The sequence below is a fragment of the Mytilus edulis genome, chromosome 7, assembly GCF_963676685.1.
Source record: "Mytilus edulis chromosome 7, xbMytEdul2.2, whole genome shotgun sequence".
Taxonomy (NCBI): Eukaryota; Metazoa; Mollusca; class Bivalvia; order Mytilida; family Mytilidae; genus Mytilus; species Mytilus edulis.
The window spans coordinates 91030837-91057134 of NC_092350.1; the positions used below are offsets into that span (position 1 = coordinate 91030837).

At 32.5% G+C, this 26298-nt stretch overlaps 1 protein-coding gene and 1 long non-coding RNA gene across 2 annotated transcripts in view; both read left to right on the forward strand.

The window, feature by feature from the left end:
* The first annotated feature begins 1396 nt into the window (after nucleotides 1-1396).
* LOC139482450 (uncharacterized) lies at nucleotides 1397-4809 on the forward strand. The gene is made up of 2 exons (XM_071266347.1): nucleotides 1397-4044; nucleotides 4252-4809. Exons 1-2 carry the CDS (start codon nucleotides 3945-3947, stop codon nucleotides 4731-4733), a joined length of 582 nt encoding a protein of 193 aa, XP_071122448.1. The 5' UTR covers nucleotides 1397-3944; the 3' UTR covers nucleotides 4734-4809.
* A 16955-nt stretch (nucleotides 4810-21764) lies between these two features.
* Nucleotides 21765-26298, forward strand: part of LOC139529673 (uncharacterized) — a 139675-nt gene continuing 135141 nt past the window's right edge. The window contains exon 1 of the long non-coding RNA XR_011665869.1: nucleotides 21765-21896. This is a non-coding gene — a long non-coding RNA (uncharacterized lncRNA). The remainder of the gene's footprint in view (nucleotides 21897-26298) is intronic.

Sequence of the window (26298 nt, forward strand, 5' to 3'; positions counted from 1 at the left end):
ATGGTAAACACATACATGTATCACTTAAAAATGAAGCGATCCCACATGACCCGTTATTTCCTGAGAGACGGACAGAGATAAAGGAACATGGGAAGGGAAGCGGGGGTTAGCGGGCGGGCAGTTGGGGTCAAGGGATTAGGAACTGGATGAAGAGAAGAGGTAAAAGATGTGATATTCTGGTGAAAATGATTTGACGGATTTTCGTATAGGGGTTAAGAAAATTGAAAGTAGGAATCATCCCTCTTTTCTGTAACGCCAAACGTATTTTTTATAAATAATTTAACGACCGAAAATAGCAGATTTTATATAAACATGTACAACCATGTATGTTATAAACATAAACATTTTTGCGCCTGTCCCAAGTCAGCTGCCTCTGGCCTTTGTTAGTCTTGTATTATTTTTAATTTTAGTTTCTTGTGTACAATTTGGAGTTTAGTATGGTGTTCATTATCACTGAACTAGTATATATTTATTTAATAGGGACCAGGACCAGGTGCGGGAATTTCTCGCTACGTTGAAGACATGTTGGTGACCTTCTGCTGTTGTCTTTTCTATGGTCGGGTAGTTGTCTCTTTGACAAATTCCCCATTTCCTTTCTCAATTTTATGACTTCCTCAAGTTTTATAAACAAAATGGAAAACAATTTTCATGCAAGTAACTTTTGTAGATTTGTAAATTAAAATTTTACTACAGTTTGGGGATTCCGGAGTGGAGGTGGGTGAGGTTCTAGGGGTTGAACCCCCCTTTTTTTCTTAACTATTATTGCATTTGAATTGGGACATATGTTGGACCCCCCTTTTTTTAAATGGCTGGATCCGCCTCTCAAGTATACGTTATGTTAGGTTTCATTGCAAATTTATTGTGTAGCATTTTAAAACAACATATTTTATACAACCTTGGAAATATATATCAAAGTTCACCAATATTTACCGCAGATAGAAAAAGGCGCGTTGTTGAAACAATCAAATGTGATTATCAAACAAGATAGGAATGTTAAAGTTAGGCTTGTTGCTAATTAGAATAAACAGGCTGGGAGTTCCGATAATAAATCTCAGACAAACTCTCCAACTAAACTGTCAACAATTGAGATTTCCTGTCGAAATAATTATCCGCTATATAAAGAAGAAATGCATGTGTTGGACGTTATAACATGCGAGTTTCATTTTAGTATTATAATACTAGTGTAGCCAGGTGTAGGGTGAGGCTGTATAAAGAACTAGCTTTATACATTTTTTTTCTAAAACATCATTATATTACTACATATTACTTTTAACTGATTCGCTGTAATTGATTGTTATTTTCTTTACGTCCAGTCACAAATATTTCGAACATGTTCAAGACAAGAACAGATAAATCATAAGTACAACATGTAGGTCCTTTATGCAACTGTATGGAGTTTAAAGCCCGAAGTACACCGCTTTTTGATCAGTTTGGTGATGAGGAAAGTCACTGTATGGTTTCTCTTTATCAATGAATTTATGACCATACATTTGACAACAAGAAGCTGATGACTTGCAGATGCCTAGCCTTGTTTTACTTTTGTTACAATCACTTGAAATGTCATTAGGTAAAGAATGTATAATGAAGGTCAAAATATAAAGTGTGTTTACAATTTTTAATGTTTCCATATCTTTACATGTAAGTTCGTTTCAATTGATCATTTTGATTTGTAACCATGACAATGTACTTTTATTCAATACTTTTTTCATATTTGTGTATATTACTTCATTGAAGAAAGACAAATGTGGACACTTTTGCTCAAGAAGTGGACACATCCATCATGCTTTTTGAAAGTGAGAAAAAGCTTATTGACCATATTTTACATGTGTTGTACTAGGACAATTTCAAATATAAATAATAAGAAAAAAAATAAAACTTCAATTTATACAAATAATTGCACTCTGAAAATAAATACATACAAAAGAATATATCACAATTAAATATCATCGTCAGATTCGTCATTTTCACTATCTTCACTTTCCTGAAGTATGCTATCATCTTCAACATTGTTTTCCTGAATAGTATCACAGATATTAAAAGGTTGAATGTCACCCGTAAGAAAGTTGCAATAAATATCCCATAAATTTCTCACAAATAAATATGTTTTAGGTTTTAGAACCCTTTCAGGTGCACGATTACGTGTTTGTGCGGCACGACGGAACACTTTCTCAGAAGACACTGGACGATCAACATGTTCATTCCAATCCAAAATCCCTAAGCCCGTTCTGATTTCATAAGTTTTTTCTCCATAATGAACCCTTTTGTCAACATATAACAGTAGTGTATTGTGAAAACTTTCGATATAATGCGTATTCAAACAATGTATATATTTCCCTGGCTTTTTGTACATATACAAGGACTTAATAGCCTTTCTCAAAAGTCCAGCTGCAATGTCATCTCTTATCATAGTTCGGGATAATGTATAATGAGGTTCAGTTTTACATCGTGAAGTTGGATGGCACCATTGATGGTCGTTCTTGTAATGGTTAACAATATTGTCAAGTGATGCAATGAATCTCTGAGTTGATCCTTCACAATTTTTCATTGCCCAGTATGTATGGGTCTTTACCCCTGCCACTTTATCTGCCAACTCTCTATGCCATAATACTCCATGGTTTTTTTTTGCACCTTTTGCTACTTTTGTTATAGCTTTCCTTACTTCTTTCCCAGCATGCCATGTGTCCAGGCAGTCTATGACATTCGGTTTGTCTTTCTCTATGAAGGAACTTATGGATGAGTTTCTGTCATGGCTATGACAACGCACATTGACAGTCTTTGATTCTAAGTCTTCATAAATTTTTTTTGTTCCATATAGTTCATGTTTTTGTGAGCACCTTTCAAGTCTCTTAGTAACATGTTGGTAACTGAGTACTTTGTGAGTTTTTTGACCGAGGGCAGTGATATCTGAATTGAAACTATTCTTACGACATGCATGTCGGGCATCTGTCATAATATCTACAGAATTACAGTTCATCTGCACATTTTCCACATTGTCGAATGGTATGGTTTTTGACTTTTCTTCTGCTATAGCGTCAATAATTGACATATCCCTGTAATATTTTACGGATTCACCATATATCTCTGCAATTTTGTTCCGAAATCTTTTACTTGGAATTCCTAATCCACTAAAGTCAGAAAATCTTTCATACTGAATTTTAAGAACTCCGCTACACATGTAAGCATGATATATCTTGTGGTTTACATAATAATCACCATGTAAATTTGGCGAAGAGCTCCAAAAAAGATACCGTTGGTAAAGATCCTGGGATAATAATGTTAGTCTCGCAACATGTCCACATTTCTCGTAGTTTACTATTTCCAGATTCTGATACTGATTGCGAATTTTCAAAAGTTCCTGAATCTGAGAATATGTACAAACAAATAATTCATTTGGATTAATGTTCATGTCTGGCTTTTCTTTATGATCACTGATGGAAGAAAAGCTGTCCACAGTTTCTTGTTTTTCTTGTCCAGTCTCCATTTTTTCTGATGATTTTGATGCCATCCTATTTAAATCCATCAAACAGTTGAACAATTCTGTATTTGATTTTACCTTTAGTGTTTTTTTAGCCTGATCAAATTTTCTATCAAATTCTTCCTTCTGTTGTGTTGAGTCAAAGTGAAATTCAATAGTTTTCCTAACTTTTCTGTCATATGAATAATTTTTGGGAGTACCATCTACCAAACGCTTTCTACATGACACTTTTTTCAATTTAAGTACATTAGTGATATCACATAATGGAGACCTTAAATTTTCATCCATGACTTCAGATTGAAGCACTGGTGAAGTTTACACCTTTTTAACAAAAATCCGCCTTTTTTCAAATTGAATTTTGAAATGAAGTTCAACCAATCATTTTCATATTATTATTCACATGACTCATATCATGTGATCAACATAGAATATCATATTTCCATTTATACAACCTGAATCAAGAATCAAGATGGCTGTCAGATTTGAAATGAAGCTGAATGTCTCAAAAATCCAAAAAGAGCAGATAACTAAATTTATAGAAGATCAAGACTGGAAAGATGTTATAGCAGGTAATGTGCATATTTTGCAATTTTTATTTATTTCCATAAATGAACTAATAATTTAGATAAAATAAAAAAATATTCTTTATTTGAAATGCATTTTTTCTTTGCAATATTATGAAAAAAACATTCAGTTATTTTTTCATAATTTTAACATGAAACATACATACATTATCCATTTAATTATAAGTAATCAATATATCCTTACTTTTACAGAAGTTAAAGATGTTCCTTTGAAAAGAAAAAGAAAACACAAAACAGCAAGATGTTCTTACCAACAAATGTGTGTAAATAGTACCACAATTGTAGGTGAAATGCAACAAGAAATATCAGCATCAAGTGGAGGAGCAGATGAACCCCAAGGAACTGTCGAAAACCAGGGAAAGTGTCCCTTTTGTTTAGTGGGTCCGTGTGTTGTTATATCAAATAGCTCTGCACCATGGATTGGTCAAGGACAGTTACCTTCACCAGAAAATTCAGGAATAAGAAAGGAAATTTACAAACGTTTTTGGAAAATAATGGACAATTTAGGGGTATGGTATACTGAGGAGTACTTGGACAGAAAGACAAATATAGGAGGCGGTGAATGGGTAGTTTATCACCGACGTGAAATTATGCCAAAATGTGTCTTGGATTTAGCAAGATCCAAATACCCTAATCCTAAAGACATCCCATATATTGGACATCAGTGGGAATGATGTAACAAAAACAAATCATTATGTGTGAATATTCAGTGCATATGTATTTTGATAATAAAAATTCCTTCCTCTAAAACTAAGGTCATTGTCTTTTCTCAGTGAACTGTTATCAGATGTGAAACCAAAACCTCAACTGTTTTGCAATAAATCTGTCACAAGCTGATAAAATACTGTAGCTGTAACAGATCATACAGATTCAGTCCGGACTGAAGATTTTCGGGGTTTAAACATCACGATTTTAATTGTTGACTCTGACCATTTAGATATTGACAAATATAATGTATATCAATATTAGAATAGTATAAAGCATGACATTATTCTCATTGGAAACTTTAGAACTTAAAATTGGGAATGAAAATTGGGAATGTGTCAAAGAGACAGTAACCCGTCCAAAGAGCAGAAAAAAGCACAGGGCCACCAATTGTTCGACACAGTGAGGAAATCCCACAAGTGAGGTTTTGCTTGCATCTAAACAGTATGTTTGTATCCAAGTTCAGCAAATATGAAATTTAATAAAAAAAAAAATCTCCGAAACATATAAAGGAACCAAAATAAGTAGTAAAACAAACCCATACTAAACTAACATAGGCCAGAGAATCCCGACTTAGAATAGCCGCACAAATGCGGCATGTATATACATAATGGCAGTCAGCTATATAATGGCAGTCAGCAGGGTTAAAGAACATCAGTTGTTCGACCTGTTAGTCAAATGCGTTTTGTTTAAATATACTTTTTCACTATTTTGGTCTTTTGGAAAATGTTGTTTGTGCTGTTTTTAGACCCTTCTACAACGAAATTTGGTTTACATGCACGAGTATAATAATTGCGGTTTTTATCCAACGCAATCATAGGTTTGAACGTAATTTTCAATTTAGACTCGTATAAATATATATATTTATATATATAAAACTCGTCTTATGATCAACCCAACAATGTTAGATCTGTAAACTTGCTTTCGCAAATTTTTTGTTCTTCCCTCGCCGGGACACCCAATCGCCTGCACTGTTGCCGTCCTGCTAGACCTCAATTTATATATAACTTGTTTAGTGAAATCTTACCCCCCCCTATGTATACATCTATCCTATGTGGAATCAACAAACACACAGCAATATGCAAAGTAAAAAGAAGTCCGGAACCGATCTTAGAATAGGTAACACAAGAATATTTTAAGACACGTTCGAAAGGCGGCTATTGTGATTGTGTCAGCTCGACAGGGACACATTCAAATGTCTGAATGTTGCAAAACTGCACGAAAAATGTATCGCATGTAACACACCCACGAAGAGGCTGCCCAACGGAAATAAACCCTAGTACTGAAATGTTGCAAAACTACAAAAAGACAAAGAGTACACAAAACAACATTAAATACTGAGTAACAAAACACCTACAAAACAAACAACAGAAAAGTAAACAGATGAATGCATCTCTCACAAAAAATTAATTGTTTAGCTCTACCATGATTTATTCTGAAAGTTATAGATTTTTTTGGGGGAAAAAGATCGTGGATTAAGACTTGTGCCTGATCAAACATAAAAATTTAAAATCAGTATTTGCTGCTTGACAGGTGTAAAAGAAAATCTTGTCTGCCAGGAGTCAGAATAATGTATTCGAGTAGAAACTCTGCAATTTCGAACTTTATTCGATCGTCACTGATGAGCCTTTTGTAGACGAAACGCGCGTCTGGCTCAAATACAAAATTTAAATCCTTGTATCTACGATGAGTTTATTAGGCTTACTGTGAGTACTCTCATATTTGTACTTAGTGTCTATTTGGTTTTGTTTGGGATGTACAAGTACCCGGACACGTCCACGTGTAATTTCATGTAGTATTTGTATCTTTAATCATCTGTCGAGTTAAGACTTTCAACTGATTTTTATAGATCGTTCTTATGTTGTACTATTACACCACTGTTTCATGTAAGGGAGTGGGTTGCGTGATCGTGATTATCGTAGTGAGGTCGCAGAACAAGCGTGGTGAAAACGGGGTATACTCTTGGCGGAATCGTTATAGAAAAGTAATGAGGTCGTAGTAGCATCGTGAACTCATCCAAAATTTACATTTTAATGCCGCCCATACCGCGAACTCAACACGATCTGAATACTTTTTAGATCGTGCTGAGCGTGGTGCGATCGTGGTCTAGTGTGACTTGTTCATAAAATAATAGCGGGCAAGCTGAAGAGATGCCGTGCATTTACATTGATACATGTATATACATTGTATATTTAGTATTGACCATTTACTGAAATAACTATCTATTCTGTCTTTTTGGAACATTACCATTGAACTTTCATTGTAATTCTTTTGCACTATTGAGGAAGTTATATAATATAAAACATCGTAAAGCTTAACTTATCATGCTTATAGCTGTTTTGATTTTAGCCAGTGGCTTTATCTCCGAAATCTAAAAATAACAGGAAAGACGAAAACACCTGTTATATTTACCTGAATGTGTGATCTTGGATTGGGTTTTAAATAAAAAGACACTTTTCTATTATTACTGTTACTATTACAAAATAGAAAAGAAATGAATTTCATCTTCAAATTGGTTGCAGTTAATCTTTCTTTTATATATATTGGCATTCTACATTTCTAAGATATCTTCCTTTTTCTATTAATAAATTATGATCTCTTATCATCTCTTACGATGATGACTGATGTACCCATATGTTGACTATTATATTTATTGTGTCTGTTTATTTAACGCATCAATGTAAAAATATCGGAAATTGATGAGACTGTCATTACAAAAGTGAGAGGGTTAGCGCTATAGAACCAGGTTTAATCCACCATTTTCTACATTTGAAAATGCCTGTACCAAGTCAGGAATATGACAGTTCTTGTCCATTCGTTTTTGATGCGTTTTGTTATTTGATTTTGCCATGTGATTATGGACTTTCCCAATTGATCTTCCTCTAAGTTCAGTATTTTTGTGATTTTACTTTTTATTCTAGTTTTGTTATTAGTTTTCTAAATTAAAATTTTGAGTAAGTTAAATATTTTTCATTTGTATTATTTAGTCTTACAAGATTATAAATAGTGAGTTTGCTGTTATCCTTCATATCTTATCATTTACTCTCTTTTCATAAAAATCCTTCAATTTTAATTTTATTTGTTCTCTAATAGTTTTATTTATCTTATGAGAGGAATATTTCTTGAAAGTGTCTAAATCCATACCAGTTTCTTCTGATACATGTTTTACAAATGAGAACCAACTGAAGAATAAATTCGCACAGAGTCTAAGCTTTGAGACAAAAAAAAATAATTCCTTTACAAGAGGATAAATGGCATGAGAATATAAACGTATACCATACAATATAGATTGAAATTTAATATGTAGTTCCAGGGGAAGTCTCTCAAGACCAGCTCTTAGATATAGGAAGATGTGGTGTGCAGTGCCAATGAGACAACTCTCCATCCAAATAACAATTTTAAAAAAAGTAAACCATTATAGGTCAATGTACGGCCTTCAAAACGGAGCCTTGGCTCACACCGATCAACAAGCTATAAAGGGCTCCAAAATTACTAGTGTAAAACCATTCAAACGGAAAAACCAACGGTATAAATTTGATGAAACTATGCTTAAGCCACGTGTATATTTACAAAATTGTAAGTGTGACTTTTTAAAAGGTGGTTTGACATGAAGTGAATCAAATTATCAAAGGGTATCAAATAGTTGCAGGGGCGGATCCAGCCATTTTAAAAAAGGGGGAGGGGGTCCTAACCCAGGACAAAGGGGGGGGGGTCCAATTACATGTCCCCATTCAAATGCATTGTTCGTCCAACAAACCCCCGGACCCCCTCCCCCCTCTGGATCCGCACCTGAGTTGCCACTGACACATTGAGTCTTTTTAGTTTCATGCTCTCTTAATCAACTCAAGATCCAGAAAACTAGTAAATGGTACATATAAGACTGTACTTTGACCTTCAATGGTTTATCTTTAAAAATTATGACTTTAATGGAGAGTTGTCTCATTGGCAATCATATGTTATCTCCTTATATCTATAAAGATCATGATACGACTTTCAACTATGAGTAAAATTCGTGCAGCATAGTCTGCTATATGAAAGGCCCCGAAATTACAAATGATAAAACAATTCAAACGAGACGCATTATGATTAGTTTGTTTTTTTTTTCAATCCAAGAAAATATGTATAACTGTGTATATAAAATTTACAAATTGCCAATATCTCCTTTTAAGCTCACCAGGCCAAAAGTGACAAAGTGCGATTATTTATTAAACTTTTCTCATCAATTGTCGTCCTTCGTCCGTCGTTGTCGTCTGATAGCTTTTACAAAGATATTGCACTCTGAATCTGCTGGGCCAAATAAAACCAATTTCGGCCTAAATCATTATTAGGGTATGTAGATAAAAAATTCATTCCGATGCATATGACCACGCTTGTGCACCGAGATGGCAGTCATCGCTAAAACAGAACATCAGGGTAAAATGCAGTTTTTGGCGTATACATCTCTGAAACTAAAGCATTTATAGCAAATCTTATGTTCGTTCAGTCAAAAGTTAACTGCCAATGCAGTAGACAACCCGTTGTTGTGTTGTTTCCCCTTGAACTGATAGTTGAAAGAAAATTTTGCAGTTTTTGGCTATCATCCTGAATATTACCATGCATGAAGAAAAACTGTTGACAGCAAACTTTTTCAGCAAAACAAGGTCTACAAAAAGTAGTTATTGCCTTTTACAGTTAATTTCCCACAATTTGTCTTACATTTCGGTAATCCTTTGCCAAAAAATTCTCCTCTGAAACTACTTGTCCAAATTAAAACAAACTTTGCATAAACAATCCCTAGGGTATCTAGTTCAAAAAAATGTATCCATTGACCAAACATTAACCAAGATGGCAAAATGGCTAAATAGTAAATAAGCGGGGATGCAGTGTTTGATTTATATCTCTGAAACTTAAGCATTTAGTCCTAAATAAGATATAAATGAGAGAAACTGAACAGACTTAAATGACCGCCAATATAAGATAAAAAAAAAACATATCTGTTTTTGTCATTTAATAATACTTTTCTCGTCTACAATGTTGAAGTGTGTCTTTGTCTAATATGATATAGACCAAGATGAGCAACACAGGCTATTTTGAGCCTCCTGTTATTATTAAACTGGCGTTTTTTTGTGTTGTTTTAACTCGCACAATATTCCGGGACAGTAGTGAAAATAGAGGTAATTCGAATCTTTCATTACAGTGCAGACAATGAATGAATAAATAAAATTGAAAGACTTTGTCTAGCTGCAATTGAAAGACTTTGTCTAGCTGCAATATTCCTTTTTTTCCTCTTTCAGTATGCAATGCTAAAAACTCGACATGAAATATTAGTTAGGACTTCGATATGGGGAAAATATCACTCACCTCAAGTTCAAGAAAAACAATTTTCACTGTGTAAGTGATTCTTGATGTTGAAAGATTTCAGAAATCATGAACTAAACTTTATCTTATAAAAAATATGTTGTATGATTGCCAATGAGACAACTCTCCACAAGAGACCAAATGACATAGAAACTAACAATTATAGGTCACCGTACGGTCTTCAACAATGAGCAAAACCCATACCACATAGTCAGCTATAATAGGTTCCGAAATGACAAATATAAAACAATGCAAACCTAAATTACGTACAAAAATGAACGAAAAACAAATATGTAATACATCAACAAACGACAACCACTGAATTACATGATCCTGACTTGGGACAGCTTGTTTGTAGTTCTTTTGTGTGATGAATGCAATAATATTGAAGGTCGACTTGTTACTCATTTTTTTCCTGCAGGAAATATTAATTCTCTACCGTATTATTAGAATGAAATTAAGCAAAAACTCCTAGAAAAGTTTAATAAATTAATTGAACATATGAACAATACTGCTTATGTTAAAAGAAAGATTACAATACATGTATTGCAATATAATTAAATGTGTCATGTCATGTTCAAACCGACCCGTCAGTTTCGTGCTGGCATAGACATCTTTCGTATGAGTGATATTTTTCGAGGCAATTAATAAGAACTATTACATTAGCGGATCCAGGGGGAGGGGGTCCGAGTGTTTGAACCCTCCTCTTTTTGGCCGATCAATGCATTTGAATGGGAACATATAGTTTGACCCCCCCCTTTTTTTGTCCTGAGTTGGGACCCCCCTTAAAGCTTTTAATATGGCTAGATCCGCCCCTGTATTATATGTCAGAGGAAAGACTGTGGTGCTCGTGGAGTCATATTAAGTTTTGTTGACTATTTAAATCTACATGTACATTAGCACGTAAACAAAATACAGCGCTGCTTCCCAGTTTAGTTGAATATGCCATAACATTAGTCATATAATTCAAACAAACACGAGAAGAAAAGAGTTCTAGTATTTCACAAGCTTTTAGCATTGATTATAAATTTAATTTAAATTCCAGCAATCTTTCACGTTGAAGTCCGTGAAAGTTAGAACATACGAAAAAAGAAAATCAAACGAATTTAACATTCAAACAAACTCATAAATTTGTTGCGAGTGTTTTTCTATTATATAGACTTTTTCAAATGATTAATTTAGTTTTATTTTATTTTGTGTCGTCGATTAGTTTGTTTTCCTTCAGAAGCATATTAACAATTAAAGTTAAAACAAAAATAATAATTTATAACTAATATCTACGCTGCTTTGTCTGTTTTCAAAGTTGGCGATTATAAATCTCTAAACTTTTATCACAAAATATTATATATTAAAGTGGCAAGTGCAATTTGAGGGATCAGCGTACCAATGTGACCTCTAGCTTGAGAAATGTCTAATCGTTGAACTATCATTAGTTATAATGGGGTTTCCTGATGCACTTGAGCCATTAAAAATCAAATACCTTGTTACTGTAGCTTACAGTACACAGATGTATTAGTATCGTATTTCACTTCATTGATAAAACACAATATTTTGTAGCTTAGACGATTTATAATTACACAGTTTATATATCTCTGCAGATTATAATGTATTTATAGCACACATATGGAAACAGATACGCATACGTCAATGTGATTGCATCAACAATTTGTCAATAGTTGTATTTGTATGTCCTGCAATTATACTATCTAATATTTTTCGATAATTAAAATACGAATCGAATATTTCCGCTTAGCTCTCATTTAAAATTCTCCCAAACAGAGGTATGCCATGAACAATATCAGTTTTCAAAATCTTACACTTTAAGCTAATCTAAGTCATTCCCTCTCCATTTATACCGTCAGAGCATATATTTTCATCAGCAGGACTGTTAGTTACAAATAAAGTTGAGAATTAGCCTCATCCCAGGCACAGTTGTCAAGATACTACTTTTAGATCAGACAAATTCAATGCACCTTATGTCGATCCTCAGAAAATTATTAAAGTCATCAGTGATCATCAGTTAGTTCAAACATCACCCCTTTGTTGATTATTTTAAAAATGTGTTTTTTACGGTCCCTTAATACTGTTGTTTGAGTAATAATTTTTCTATAGATATCACTTTATTACTGGATTAGATAATTGTCAGTTTACATAATAAAATAAGAACATGTATGTCATGTATTAAATAAGCTTTTAATTATGATTTATATGGTATATAATTCATATTATCTAGTCCATTGTTATAATGTTGAGGGTTCTACGTTTATAAGTCCTTAAATTCTTTATTGAAAAGCACTTTACGCCCATATGAGCCCTCAGTATGAGCTTAAAACATTATACATAATATACAGTTTACATATATATAAAACAATGAAAAGACAACGACCCACAATACATAAAATGGATATAATTTTGTGTTTCCATTTTGTAAATGTTTTACCGAGCGAGTACTCTTCACCGAGGTAACATCCCTTCATGTTATTATATATTTTTTTCCATTGTAGTTAAGAAAACAATAAATAGATTTCATTTGTCTCCCTTGTTTTCTTTTTAGAGAATCAGTTTCAAAATATAGTTATCTCCCATCTTAAATTTAGCCTGTTAGTCAAAGGGAGACAACTTTAATTTTCCACAAAAATTACGGAATTCCATAATATTATGGAGTTCGCTAAGTGCCCCGACTGTTCTACGTTGTCGACGTCAAAGCGTGAGTTTAGTAAATTGTAGTTTATGATCGGGTACCTTGTGTTGAGTGGTAGTTAAGAAAGGTTTTTTAACGAAAATTGGTGACGTCTTCATAAAGAACGTTATATGTATAAAGTCTAAGATGCATATTTTTTTTTTTTAGTTTTGAGTGGCTTTGAACTAGCTCTCAGTAAAAACTAAAATCACTAAAAAACTGAACTCCGACGGAAATTCAAAACGGAAAGTCCCTAAACAAATGACAAAATCAAATGATGAAACAAATCAAACGAAAGGTCAACAACTGTCATATTCCTTACTTCATACAGGCATTTTCTAATGTAGAAAATGTTTGATTGAACCTGGTTTAAAGAGCTTGACCTCTAACTTGAATGACAGTCGCATCAAATTCCATAGTATTTACAACGATGCGCGAACTAAAAACGCAAAATAGGTAAAATTGTCAAAATAAGGGTACAACGGTCATTACCGTGTCACAATCTTAATTAGAACAACAACAAACACATAGTTTACAAAGAAGCGCAAACATTAAACTTTTAAATTCAACCACCACATTCATTGTGTACTTATATATGCATATTTAATCAACCCATAATAGATTGAAATATAAGTCCCGTGACGGAATGGCAAAGTTAACATTAACACTAATGTAGAGTTGCTTGGTTGCCGTTAGAATGTTAACGTCACAGTTGAAGAGATATACAATAATGTTGTCGTTCAAAGTATTTTCAAAATTTTAAGAGACCAATAACATAATGCGAGTACTCTCAGATCTTTACTTCGTGTCTTTTTGTTGTGGGTATATACAAGTACCCGGCTCGTCCACTCTGTGTAGTATTTCTATTTGTATCCATTTATGAGTTAAGTCATTTTCAACTGATTTTGATAGTTCGTTCTTATGTTGTAATGCTACTCCACTGTCCCGGGTTAGGGTGAGGGTTCAATCCCGCTAACATGTTTTACCCCGCAACGTTATGTATGTATGATCCTTTCCAATGTCATGAGCCTCCGATTCAGTGGTTGTCGTTTATCGGTGTGTTACATATTTGTTATTCGTTCATTTTTTGTACATAAATTAGGCCTTTAGTTTCCTCGTTTGAATTGTTATAAATAAATCGTTTCGGGTTTTTTTATAGCTTGTGCGCTATGTGATTTGCTCATTGTTGAACGCCATATGGTGATATATAATTGTAAATACCTGTGTCAGTTGGTCTCTTGTTGGGAGTTTTCTCATTGGCAATGATACCACATCTTCTTATTTATTATTAGTTTAATTTGTTAAATACGCATCCGATTACGTTTTCTTTTTCTAACCGTGTAAAAAAGAAAAATATTAAACAAGTGTTGCTTTTGATATCCACAAATCCACATTTTTAAGTTAACATTTGCGTCGACATCTGCATTTAGAAGTCATTAGAATAATTGATAAATAATAATAATTTTAATTACAAATTTAAAGTCGATAATTTTGTTTATGAATTATTTAACATAATTTAGACTCTCACTCTCTAAAATTGATCTTAGACAAACTTGCTTATCTGGTAGGCAACGTTTTGTTATCTGGTAGGCAACGTTTTGTTATCTGGTAGGCAACGTTTTGTTATCTGGTAGGCAACGTTTTGTTATCTAGTTCCAAACGTGTTTACTTATTCATGTATTATGTTTAGATTTGAGAGGTCGTGGTACATGTTATCTGGATGTGGATATATAGATATAGAAAAATATCAGCCCACGAGCCAGAATATGAAGCTAAATGTCGAGTGAGCGTAGCGAACGAGCCATTTAGCTTCATATTCTGTCGAGTGGGCTGATATTTTTCAATATCTATACATTCCACATTTAGATAACATTTTTATCATCTTTCAAAGCAATGTTTTTAATCAAAATTTCCTTTTTTAATAATTTTGCGGGAATTGTTATTACCGGAGTGTCTCTGTTGTTACTAGGCAACACACGTCATCGACACATTAAACCGCGGAACACCTTGCGGCCAAAATACGCAGGGTAAAATATTCCCATTAACTACATGAAGAAAAATGTTGTTTGTACATGATAATTCATATATGGGTGAATAATATTTGAAGATGATACAAAAAAAAACCAAAACAAGGCTTAATGAAAGATTGAAAACAAAAGTATTTCATATCACCAGAAGAAGAAAATATCTACTCGCTGACTTCCGAACAACTTTTAAGCATACGCTTCACAAAAAAAAATCCAGAAATATCGCATCAAAATGTTGTTTGTATTAAGTCTGAGAGTACCTAAATATTTAGTAGTCGTAACTCGCTAAGGAGAAGTTAATTTGAGAAAGACGGATATTGGTAAATTGACCTTTTTGTATGTAATACCTCGACATCTCGCACCTTGTACCCGCCATTTGTACGTGAGAAGACATGGAAGGTAGGTGTTATTTTTATACCAACTTCCCCACCAAATTGCAGTGGGACGGTATTAGGTTCAAGTTATTGAGTAGTACTATTTCCTATACGTGCTTTGCCTAATGTTATCATTGAGAAAAACATATTTTCCGGGGGTATTTTCTTCACTGAGGAACAAAAACAACCAGATCACCTGAAATTATGGAATGTTTTTTCAATATTGCTTCGCTGCATACTGTTGGTCCATGTACATTAATATACATGTCATGACTTTTTTTTTGTATCATTCTTTTGGTAACTTGGAGAATAATTGATAAGATATATCATGTTTATGATTCTTGAAATATGTATATATGCTTTCAGTGTATTCAACTAGGTAGCTCAGGGGTCAGAGCATCTCTATGAGAAGGTCTTAGGTTCAAATCCTAACTTAGTTACACTGAAGCAGTTAAATACTATAAATGGAATCTAAACATGTATTCATCAATTAATATTTTGTCTACTTGAGTCTATTTCATGTGAATGATCAATGTACATATATAGCCAATATAAATACACCAGTTTTCACATTTATTTTGATATTTTGTAACTTGAACTGATATTTTATACATGTATCAATATAGAACCTGACAACTTATACATGCTAAGTGATAATCATAGAAAACCAAGTAAGGTGAACAATGAACATTTAATTAATGTATTGATATCACTTTAATTTCAGATTTGAACAAAGTATTTTAAATTATCAGTTAAAATATAGAATATGAATGATTTCGGTTTTAGTTATCACTGTCACTATCACTGTCAATAATACAAGTACGTTTTCATTTGTTCACTTTGTTCAAGTTGTTCTTATTAGAGGGTTGCTGATTGGATGTTCCATTGTTAAAAGTAAAGTTAAAATTTCCACCATGAAAGGTTGTATTTGTAAATAGACCACTCATTGCAGGATGCACGTTATGAAAATTGAAATTCCCATGATAGATCGACTGATTACTGTTACTGTTACTAATAACTTCTGCCGACTGAGACTGTGTTATTGTTTCGACAGGTTTAGCAATAGTATGTGTTTTACTGTTTGATATTTTTGGATTATTTGTTGATAACATTAATGAAGTCCTTTTCTGCTGATCTAAGCTAGTATTTGAATACGATAAGAGACTGTTCATATTTTTATGTCCTGTCCTTTGAACAATTTCAGTGTCCTGAACTCCTGCATCTTTTTGTTTTTGTATAGAACCTTTCCTAGCACTGTGACCTGTGAGCCTCTTGTCATTATTAGGCAGTGCTTCAGTTGCCATACTTTTTATTATTTTTGAAATTGATTTTGTACCGAGCCTTTGAGCTTTGTACCAAAGTAATTTTGAGCCATAATTATCGTCTTGGAATGTTGTGGCTTGTATATAAAATGGGGAATCATCTTTTTTCATTGTTTCTGGTCTTTTCTGTCGATAAAGTTTGTATGCGAATACTGGACATCTAGAGTGGTCATTTTTATTCTCCATTGCAATGGGTCCTGTCTTCCGTAAATTGGAAAGATTGTCACCCTGCCTTGTTTTTGTTTGTCGTTCGCGACAATACTGGAGATATTCAATATATCTCCATTTGTGTCCACCTTTAATGTTATGTCCCCCCCCCCAACATAAATTGAAATGTTCTGTAACACCCCGTAGACCAACGTGGTAGTTGTTATTTATATATATTGTATTCATTAGAGAGCGCAGACTTGTTGCACCCATTACATTTTTAGAGTAGAACTTATTAATGTCATCGTCTGCTAATGGGTCAGCAGCATTTGGTTTATTTCCCAATCCAAGAGACTTCAAATTTTTAAATTTTGCACTTAATGTTTGTCTGCTTTTATGAAATTCATCATCCGTCATGATGTTGCATTGGTAGTTGCTGTCTTTTAGATACCGACTGATACTTTGTTGGATGGATTTCAACGATGTTGGTTCGTACTCCATAGTGCCATTGGTTTGTCTTTCTTTTGTGGCACTGATAAAAAAGAAACCTAAAAAGCGGTCCAATTCATGTGGAGGGATATCATCAATTTTTCTGGTATCATTATGTTTAGTTTTCAAATATGATTGAAAGATGTTGAGATCAGATTTGGTTTTTCTGCAGGTATTTTTGCTTTCTTGTTCTTTTATGAATGATTCTAATTCAGCATCTGTTACATCTTTGAATCTTTGATGGTCTGTTAACGTTGATGAAGTGGTTGCTTGTTTTTTGTTTACATTTTTTGCTTCGATATCTTCAATTTCTTTTTCTGGGTGTACATTGTCATCTTGTTGTTTTTGTGTAATTTGATTGGATTGGATGTTTACCGGGAGATTTTTATACCGCTCAATTGATCTAGGTTTTGAAAAGTCCCAATAATTACAACATGGGCTATCCATTTCACTTAAGAGTTCATTTGTGTCTTTTTCCGATTCCCATATTGCATCATCATCAGTTTGACTTTGACTTTCATGTGCTGAATTTCCCCCGAATTGATGTAAAAAATGTCTATTTGATTGGTCTTCAAAAGCATCATTTTTGTCAGTAGCCATTTTGTATGTTTGTTTTGTTTTGTTTTAGCAGACGAAAATAAGACCTTAGACTTTTTAGAAAGGGGTTGTTGTATTGCTGTAGATTTTTTTGGCCATTTTTTTATTTCAAATGAAACGTTCAATCTAGAGTGTATATAACATGTGCATTTAATTAATCAATTTCTATTATTAATTTTACTGTGAATTTGATATTCACTATACGCTTTTTTAATAATTTAAACTGCCACCCCCGCATTGTTGACATTTGTATCGATAGATTGATCTCAATACAGGTCAGATCAATAGTTCAAATCAGGACAAATAGTTCAGTTCTGAAAAAAAGTAGTCCCGGCAGAACTTATCAAGACTGCCGTCGACACCGTTTTATCAACATCTCGTTTCAGAATGTAAAGTAATTTTAGGAAAAAAGAAATGGTCTATTGTAAAATAAGTACTGCAAGTGTAATTTGTTTTATTAAAAGAATATATTTGATGACTTGTCACCATTACAATACAAGGTAATATGTTGGGAGAATTTGTTGATAAGTCCTGTTTACTTGATAATGTCTCCTCACTTGCACGTGCTAACTGGATACGAGTTTTACGGATATTTTGAGGAAGCTGATATAGCGGTAGGGAAGGATGATAAATGAAATTAATCAATTATGATTTTCTATGATATATGACAAAACGAAAAATAGGAAGTGAAAATCGTCTTTAAGGTGGTATGGGAGTATACATTAAAAATGATAAAATTTGTTCAGACTTTGCCAAAACGTAGTATATATTGTTAAATGTTAAAAAATATAACAAATATGATAGTGAAACGAATATTTTCTCAAGATACAGAATGTGACAAAATGACACATTTTGTATGGATTATACAGGGAAAAACAGCATTATGTGATCTGAAGCTAAACTAAACGATAGAATTTAAAACAAATGATAGAAGATACCTTTTATAAAATGCTTTGAGAATATTAATAGGTAAGATATGGTCACCGTGCGCTTTTTCCCAGCTCAAATTGAAAATAGCAAAAATTCTTGTAGACTCTTTCTAAAATTGTACTATTTTATAGTAATCTCCCCTAAAAATGCCAGTTTAAAAACATCACTTATAAAACAAACAAAACCAAATTTTGCTACATTAATTCCAAATTTGACCTTGGGTTCTCTGTAAATTACAATCCAAAATTGTGGACAGACAGTACATTAAAGGGCGATAACTTCAATAAGAAGTCGCCTTCATATTGTCTTTATTGTAGATTTAAGATATGAGGCAAAAAACGCAAACAAATTAAAAATGGTCAAATCATTATCAAAGGACCTTTCTGTAATAAATAGTCTCACTTGTAGAACTGATCTTACCGATCATCATAAAGTTTTTCTGTCTTTATTATAATTTTCAAAATAGAAGGCAAAAACAAAAAATAAATGGTAAAAATCATTAAAGGCAATACATCCTATAATAAATGGGAAATGCGTCCATGTAACACAGATAATGACTACGCTTGCATTTATAAAGGGACATAACTTAAGAACGGCTCGAGTGACACTATCCAAATTTGTAATTGATTTTAATTCTGTTGTAATAGGCATTGTGTATTAGTGTCATAACATTTGCCTGAGACGAACTTAAGTTAGAAAACAAAAACGATAAAGTCAGCATCTTCCCCATTTATAAAGAGGCATAACAGGAATAGTGAGGCCACCGAAATATATATTTGACCTGTGTTTTGTAGTAATACGCATTGCACATTTCATACCATTTTTTAAGTTAAAGAACGGAAATAAAAAAATCAACAGTTTTTCTATTTGCAAAGGGGCATAACTCTAGAACAGTAACAGTGACACCACCGAAATTCAAACTTTTCTGAGTTATGTGGTAATAGGAATTGTGTTTAAGTTTTATAACATTGGGTTGAGGCAAACTATAGTTAGAGAACAGAAATCAATTTTGAGACATTATCTGACCGTTTTGACATGTATGGACAATCGGTAGAGCTCAACATCCTGCTTTTGTCAGATCTCTCTCATTTGAGTATAAGCGATTTCAAAATAATAGACAAAACTTTAATCTTATCCCATATATTATATTTCAGCCATGTTAGTCATCTTGGTTGGCAGGCAAATTAATAAGGCATATTGTTTTTAAATGGTGATTGTTGCCAAGTTTGTTTGAATTTGGCCCAGTTGTTATAGAAGATTATTTAGTAAAAGTTAACGCTCGACGACGATGACGACGACGACGGACGACGGACGCCAAGTGATGATAAAAGACTCTTTGGTCAATAGAGCCAGATGATCTAAAAAATAAATCAATATGTTTTTGGAGAAAAATATAATAGCATTGCATTTTTTTATAGCACTCAGTATATGTTATAAAAAATGTACATGTGCATGATTTGAAATTTGAGTTTTGAAATATTTCTTATTAAACACAAAACGCAAAATTTATAAATATGCACGATAACACTTAACATTTCTGCCTGTATTGACAATATGCGCAATCTCTTTTGTATGTTTAGTTTTGTAATCATGAAAAAGGCATGGTGTTTTGATGTTCAATATGAAACTTGCAAAACATATACACATTTTTATATCGGACATAAAGCAAATACTGCGGACAAAAAGTAAAACGGACTAAAAGCAACGGACAAAAAGCAAAAGTATGGGACAAAAAGCAACGGACAAAAAGCAAAAGTGTCGGACAAAAAGCAAAAGTTTCGGACAAAAAACAAAATTATCGGACAAAATGTAACGGACTAAAAGCAACGGACAAAAAGCAAAAGTGTCGGACAAAAAGCAAAATTATCAAAAAAAAAGCAAAACGGACAAAAAGCAACGGACAAAAAGCAAAAGTGTCGGACAAAAAGCAAAATTATCGGACTAAAAGCAAATTGCGGACAAAAAGCACCGCATCGGATGCATGACACACGACGTTTAAAGAGTTTGAAAACTGGTGTTCGCAAAATTGTATGAAATTAAATGCCAAAAAGTGTAAATTAATGATTATTGGTTTAAAACAAAGGCTTTGTTCAACTGGAAACAGTTTAGATATCAATATTTCAAATGAACAAATAGAAAATGTAGATTGGGAAAAACTTCTTGGTTTATATATTGACAAAAACCTAAATTGGAATCAGCGGATAGATAAAATGTCATTTACTGTATCAAACAGAATCAATTTATTACAAAAGATAAGAAAATATTTACCTATGCATATACGTATTATCTGTGTTAATGCTTATATTCTGCCATTATTTGATTATTGTTGCAATATATGGGGAAACTGTTGTGAAAGTGGAATAAATAAACTTAATAAGTTATTAAAAAAATCTGCTAAGGTTATAGTAGAAGCTGACATAATGACATCATCCAGTTTATTGTTTAATAGTTTACACTGGTTAAATGTGGAAAAACGCATTCAATACCAAAAGGCAATACTTTTTTAAATCATTAAAAATTGTATGGTTCCTAACTATTTACAAGAAAATTTTCATTTTACTGATAATCAAAATTATAACTTACGTTCAGCTGATGAAAAACTATTAAATCTTCCAAAACCAAAAACAATTTTTTTAAAGAAAACATTTACATATTCAGGTTCTCAAATATGGAACAGTTTACCAAATGAAATAAAAATGAGTAATACACTTGTATCTTTTAAAACAAAATGTTACAAATTTTTCATCAATTGTGCAAATTAATATGCTTTTTCATTATTATTTGAATACAATTGTATATTGTGTATAATATAACTTTATAATACTCTATGTACTTATAAATATGTTATTATTATTTTGAGGACTCTCAGGAAGATTAGTTTTAACTAATGGGATCATCCTCTTGAAATAAAGATTATTTATTTATTTATTTATTTTATTTAGTATTTGTCTCAATTATTGTACTGGAATAGCATGGTAAAACAAACTGTCTACAATCCTATATTTTTTTTATCATGTATCGTCAATATTTAGTATAATAAGTCCGGTGACGGTTTTATTTTACACTTTAATGACATAAGTGGTGTTCAATTAATAGAAGAGCAGTTTATCACTGCCTCGTTCTGAATAAATGTTTGCTTCCTGCTCTTCTATTCATTAGGAGGAAATACATTAAAAAGGCGACGAAATTATCTTTAACAAGCAATATGTAAAAGTTACAGCAATATAAGGTCAGTAAGCTTGTTTTGTTCTATATATATGTATTTTTATTTTTATATTGCCCACTTATTTAACGACATAGATGATTGTTAGATGAGCCTCATATTAATGTAATCTCGCCACTTTGGCTGATATTTTATACATTTGACGATATTTGTAAGAGAAATTGAAAGACACAAATAAGATTAGCATCGGAAAGATGAAAACAAAGGTTGATAAAAAAAAAGTGTAGAATTATATCAGTCTTAGGCTGGACCTTTTGTAGAAACAACAATATGTTGAGAGAAATTTAAAAAAAAAACCACACACGTTTTACTTGTCTTTCATTCTTAAAACGTTAATAATAAATTGATCTTGTACCATTTACTTTGCAATATCATTTGACAGACAGTGTCGAAATACTAGTTCGCTAAATATGTAATATTTGATAATCAGTAAACATGGTTTGTTACATGTAGCTGAATCCATTTAATTAATGTTGTCAGTGTTCACTAATTTCCCCTTTTGACAATTTGAAACAAATGTTCTCACTTGACTGATCAATAAAAAGGAGGCTTATAATATGCATGTTAAGTAACATGTTCAAATAAAACAAGTCAAGATGGTTGTGTATCAACATAGTGAAATAGGATTCATATTATACACCAATGACAATTAAAGAGGGGGTGAGCATGTTAACAACACCTCGATTTTGTCAAAAATGCAAAAATGCTGATAACAGTTAACAAATTTGGTTGAAAACAGTTAACATCTTTAATTTGTCTCAAATAACAGTAAACAACACCTTATAAAGTGCCAAAAACAGGTTAACACAAAAAGGTATGCCCCCCCCCCCCCAACCCTCATTAAATAGTATTTATAAACCTAAACCAATAAACCTACCATACAAATACCAAACCTAGAGCCAGAATGATTTACTCTTTAATGATGGAATGCACGTCTTTATGGTGTTATTATTCTATGTTTAGTTCCAAAGGGTATATTTTTATAAAGGTCTTAGGGTTTACCATATTACATTGTTTGGTACCTAAAACGAGACCACAATGACTAGACACGTAAATCAACCGATTGACTTTGATGTATGTCTCAATGGCATCAGACAACAACAAAAATTTCATCAATTGATTAGGTTTTCTCTCCCAATGACACAATCCAACCTATACACATCCTGTGATTGTTTATACAGTCCGTCTCAATGACGTCAGCCAACATATAAAATAGTCCTCCGGTTTGTAGTGTTCTATGTATTAATGACACGAGGCAACATATACCATAATTCTCAGATTGATTATACAATCTGTCTCAATGACGTCAGCCAACATATTTAATAGTTATCCGGTTTAGTATACTGTATGTATTAATGACACAAGACAACATATAATATAATCCTCCGATGTATTATGCTGTATGTATTAATGACACAAGACAACATATAATATAATCCTCCGAGTTATTTTGCTGTATGTATTAATGACACAAGACAACATTTAATATAATCCTCCGATTTATTATGCTGTATGTATTAATGACACAAGAAAATATATAATATAATCCTCCGATTTATTATGCTGTATGTGTTACTGCCTCAAAACAACATATAATATAATCCTCCGATTTATTATGTTGTATGTATTAATGACACAAGACAACATATAATATAATCATCCGATTTATTATGCTGTTTGTATTAATGACACAAGACAACATATAATATAATCATCCGATTTATTATGCTGTGTGTCTCAAAGACACCAGACCATATGTTATATAATCCCCCGATTGATTATCAAGACTTATCAATTACACCAGACAAAATGTAATACAATCCACCGATTGCTTAACATGTCTGTCGCAATGACAACATAAAATATGCAATATAATCCATCGATTGATTATGCTGTATGTCTCAATGACACCAGACAACATATGATACAATCCCCTGATTGATTAGTCTGTCCGTTTCAAGGACACCAAGTAAAATATAATGTATTTCACCATTTGATTATGCTGTCTGTCTCAATGACATCAGACAACATATATAATTAAAAAAAATTATTATTCTATCCGTCGCATTGATACCAGAAATACATCGACTGATTATCATGTTTGTCTTCATGACGTCAGACAATATATAGTAAAGCAAAGTTTTTGAAAACATCAGAGAGAGAGGGCATCACTACTGTTGTACATTTTAATAAAACACCGTTATACAGAATTAAGAAAAAACTAAAATATAACTGCATCAATGCTGTTTACAGTTTAGAATTAAAATTCATGCAAACAAATGGAGTTAAAATTCATTGAACGCACAAAATGACTGGTTTCCACACCCTTGTTTTATGCGCTTTCGAAACAAAGTGTGTTTATACATTTAACATCTTGTAATAACTTTTTTTTATTTTCTTATAAACTCTTAATATTCTAAATATTACCGCTTAATATAAAAACTATTACCCCTTAATTAACTAAATATTACCCCTTACTATATTAAAAATTACCCCTCAATACCTTTAATATTTACTACACTCGTAATAACATGCATTAAAACGTACATAATATAAGGTTAAAATCAGAAAATGTAGAGAATTTAACATGTCTACTTAAAACCAACGGATGCTGTCAAGTGTAAATTTTATATTTACACCCTATATCTTCCTGTTATGATGAGTCAACATTCAACGTATAATGTTATCACGTAGAAAGTATTATGTTATATTCAAAACCTTGTTTCAAGGTCGAACTAAATGTAAAATGACAGAGTATATAACGGTCAGAAATAACTTATACATTACCCAAGTGGTCACTTTTACACTGGTCGAATGTCATCCTCTTTATTTCCCTAGTTGTTTTTTTAAAGATAATTTAAAAGTTATAGTTCATATCATGCATATTGTACGAGTTGTCGTATTGTTTATTGGCCAAGTTTTATAAAATCAAGTGGTCATTCAGTAGATTTATCAGTAGTTATCTTATAAATAAAGGCAACAGTAGTATACCGCTGTTCAAAACTCATAAATCCATGGACAAAAAACAAAATCGGGGTAACAAACTAAAACTGAGGGAAATGCATTAAATATAAGAGTAGTATTACTTGTATATTTACCCGAGTGTTATCTGATTTATTTCCCTAGTGGTTACTTTGTATATTGATCGAGTGTTATTCATTATATTATTCAACTGGTCGTTTTGTAAGATTGACCATTGCTTATCTAATCATTACATAAGTGGTCCTTGCGTAGAGAATTGGCCGTCTGTCATTTTTTTTTTAGATTTGCATTTTGGCAGTTGTCTTATATATTACCTTGTACGTAGTCGTTTTACACATGACAACATGTTACCATCATTTTGGTAATTAGCCGATGGTTATTTATAATATATCTCAGTGGTTGTATTGTCGATTGGCCGTTTGTTAATGTTTATAAAACATGGTTGCTCATTTTGTTGATTAGTCAAATGAGAACTTAAACGCGTGGAAATTTAGTTTGAATAATTGAGCGTTACCTAATTTGTTACCCGATTAACATTGATTCAGATTGACCGAGTGCTACCTGACATATAACCGAGTCTTACTTGGTTGATTGGCAGAGTTTTGTTCTTATTTATAAACCATTATTTTTTAGTTTGAGCTGTTTACTGTTATTGAGGGCTTATTGCCCTGTTCAGAAAGAACCAATCAAGTTTGAAAGCGGTCTTTGTATATCCACAAGCATACGTTCTATACACTGTGTTGGTCTATGTTTTTCAATAACCGTGACGTATTAACAGTATTTTGACACAAGAAGTGAACAGATAAACGGCAGGAAAATAAAAATCGTCTTTGAATATTATACATTCCCCAGTCAACAGAAAACGACTGTTTTAAAATATGAAAAAAAAACTAATGTTGAATAATGTCGAAATAAAAAACAATTCTTTGTTAAAATACGTATAAAATATCATTAAAACGCTTTTAATAAACGAATAAACCCTTGCATGTTAGTTCGTAGTGAAAATGATCATAGAACATTAATTAAACTATGGAATAATTCTGCTTTAAACTTACTATCAGTTTTTGTGAGTACTCCTATTTACAACTAAAGTTGCTGCGTGACTATTGCTTTTGCGTAAGTTGGTTTTTCAGTGCTTCGAACCAATTGATCAAGTTAACTTATTAGTACAGTGCATTTCTTTTTTCCATGTTAATGAAGAATTGAGCGGTAACAGTCATATTTCACCCCGCCATTTACTTTATATGCCTGTACCAAGACAAAGACCTGTTATCAGTGGTTCATGTATGTCATATTTGCTGTTTATAATCTACTTTTCTATATAAATGTGGCTGTTAGTTTTCATGTCTGAATTGTGTCACACTTTCAACTAAACAGGATAGAAATTTCTCATTGTTGAAGGCCGTCAGTTGTCATTCAATTTTGT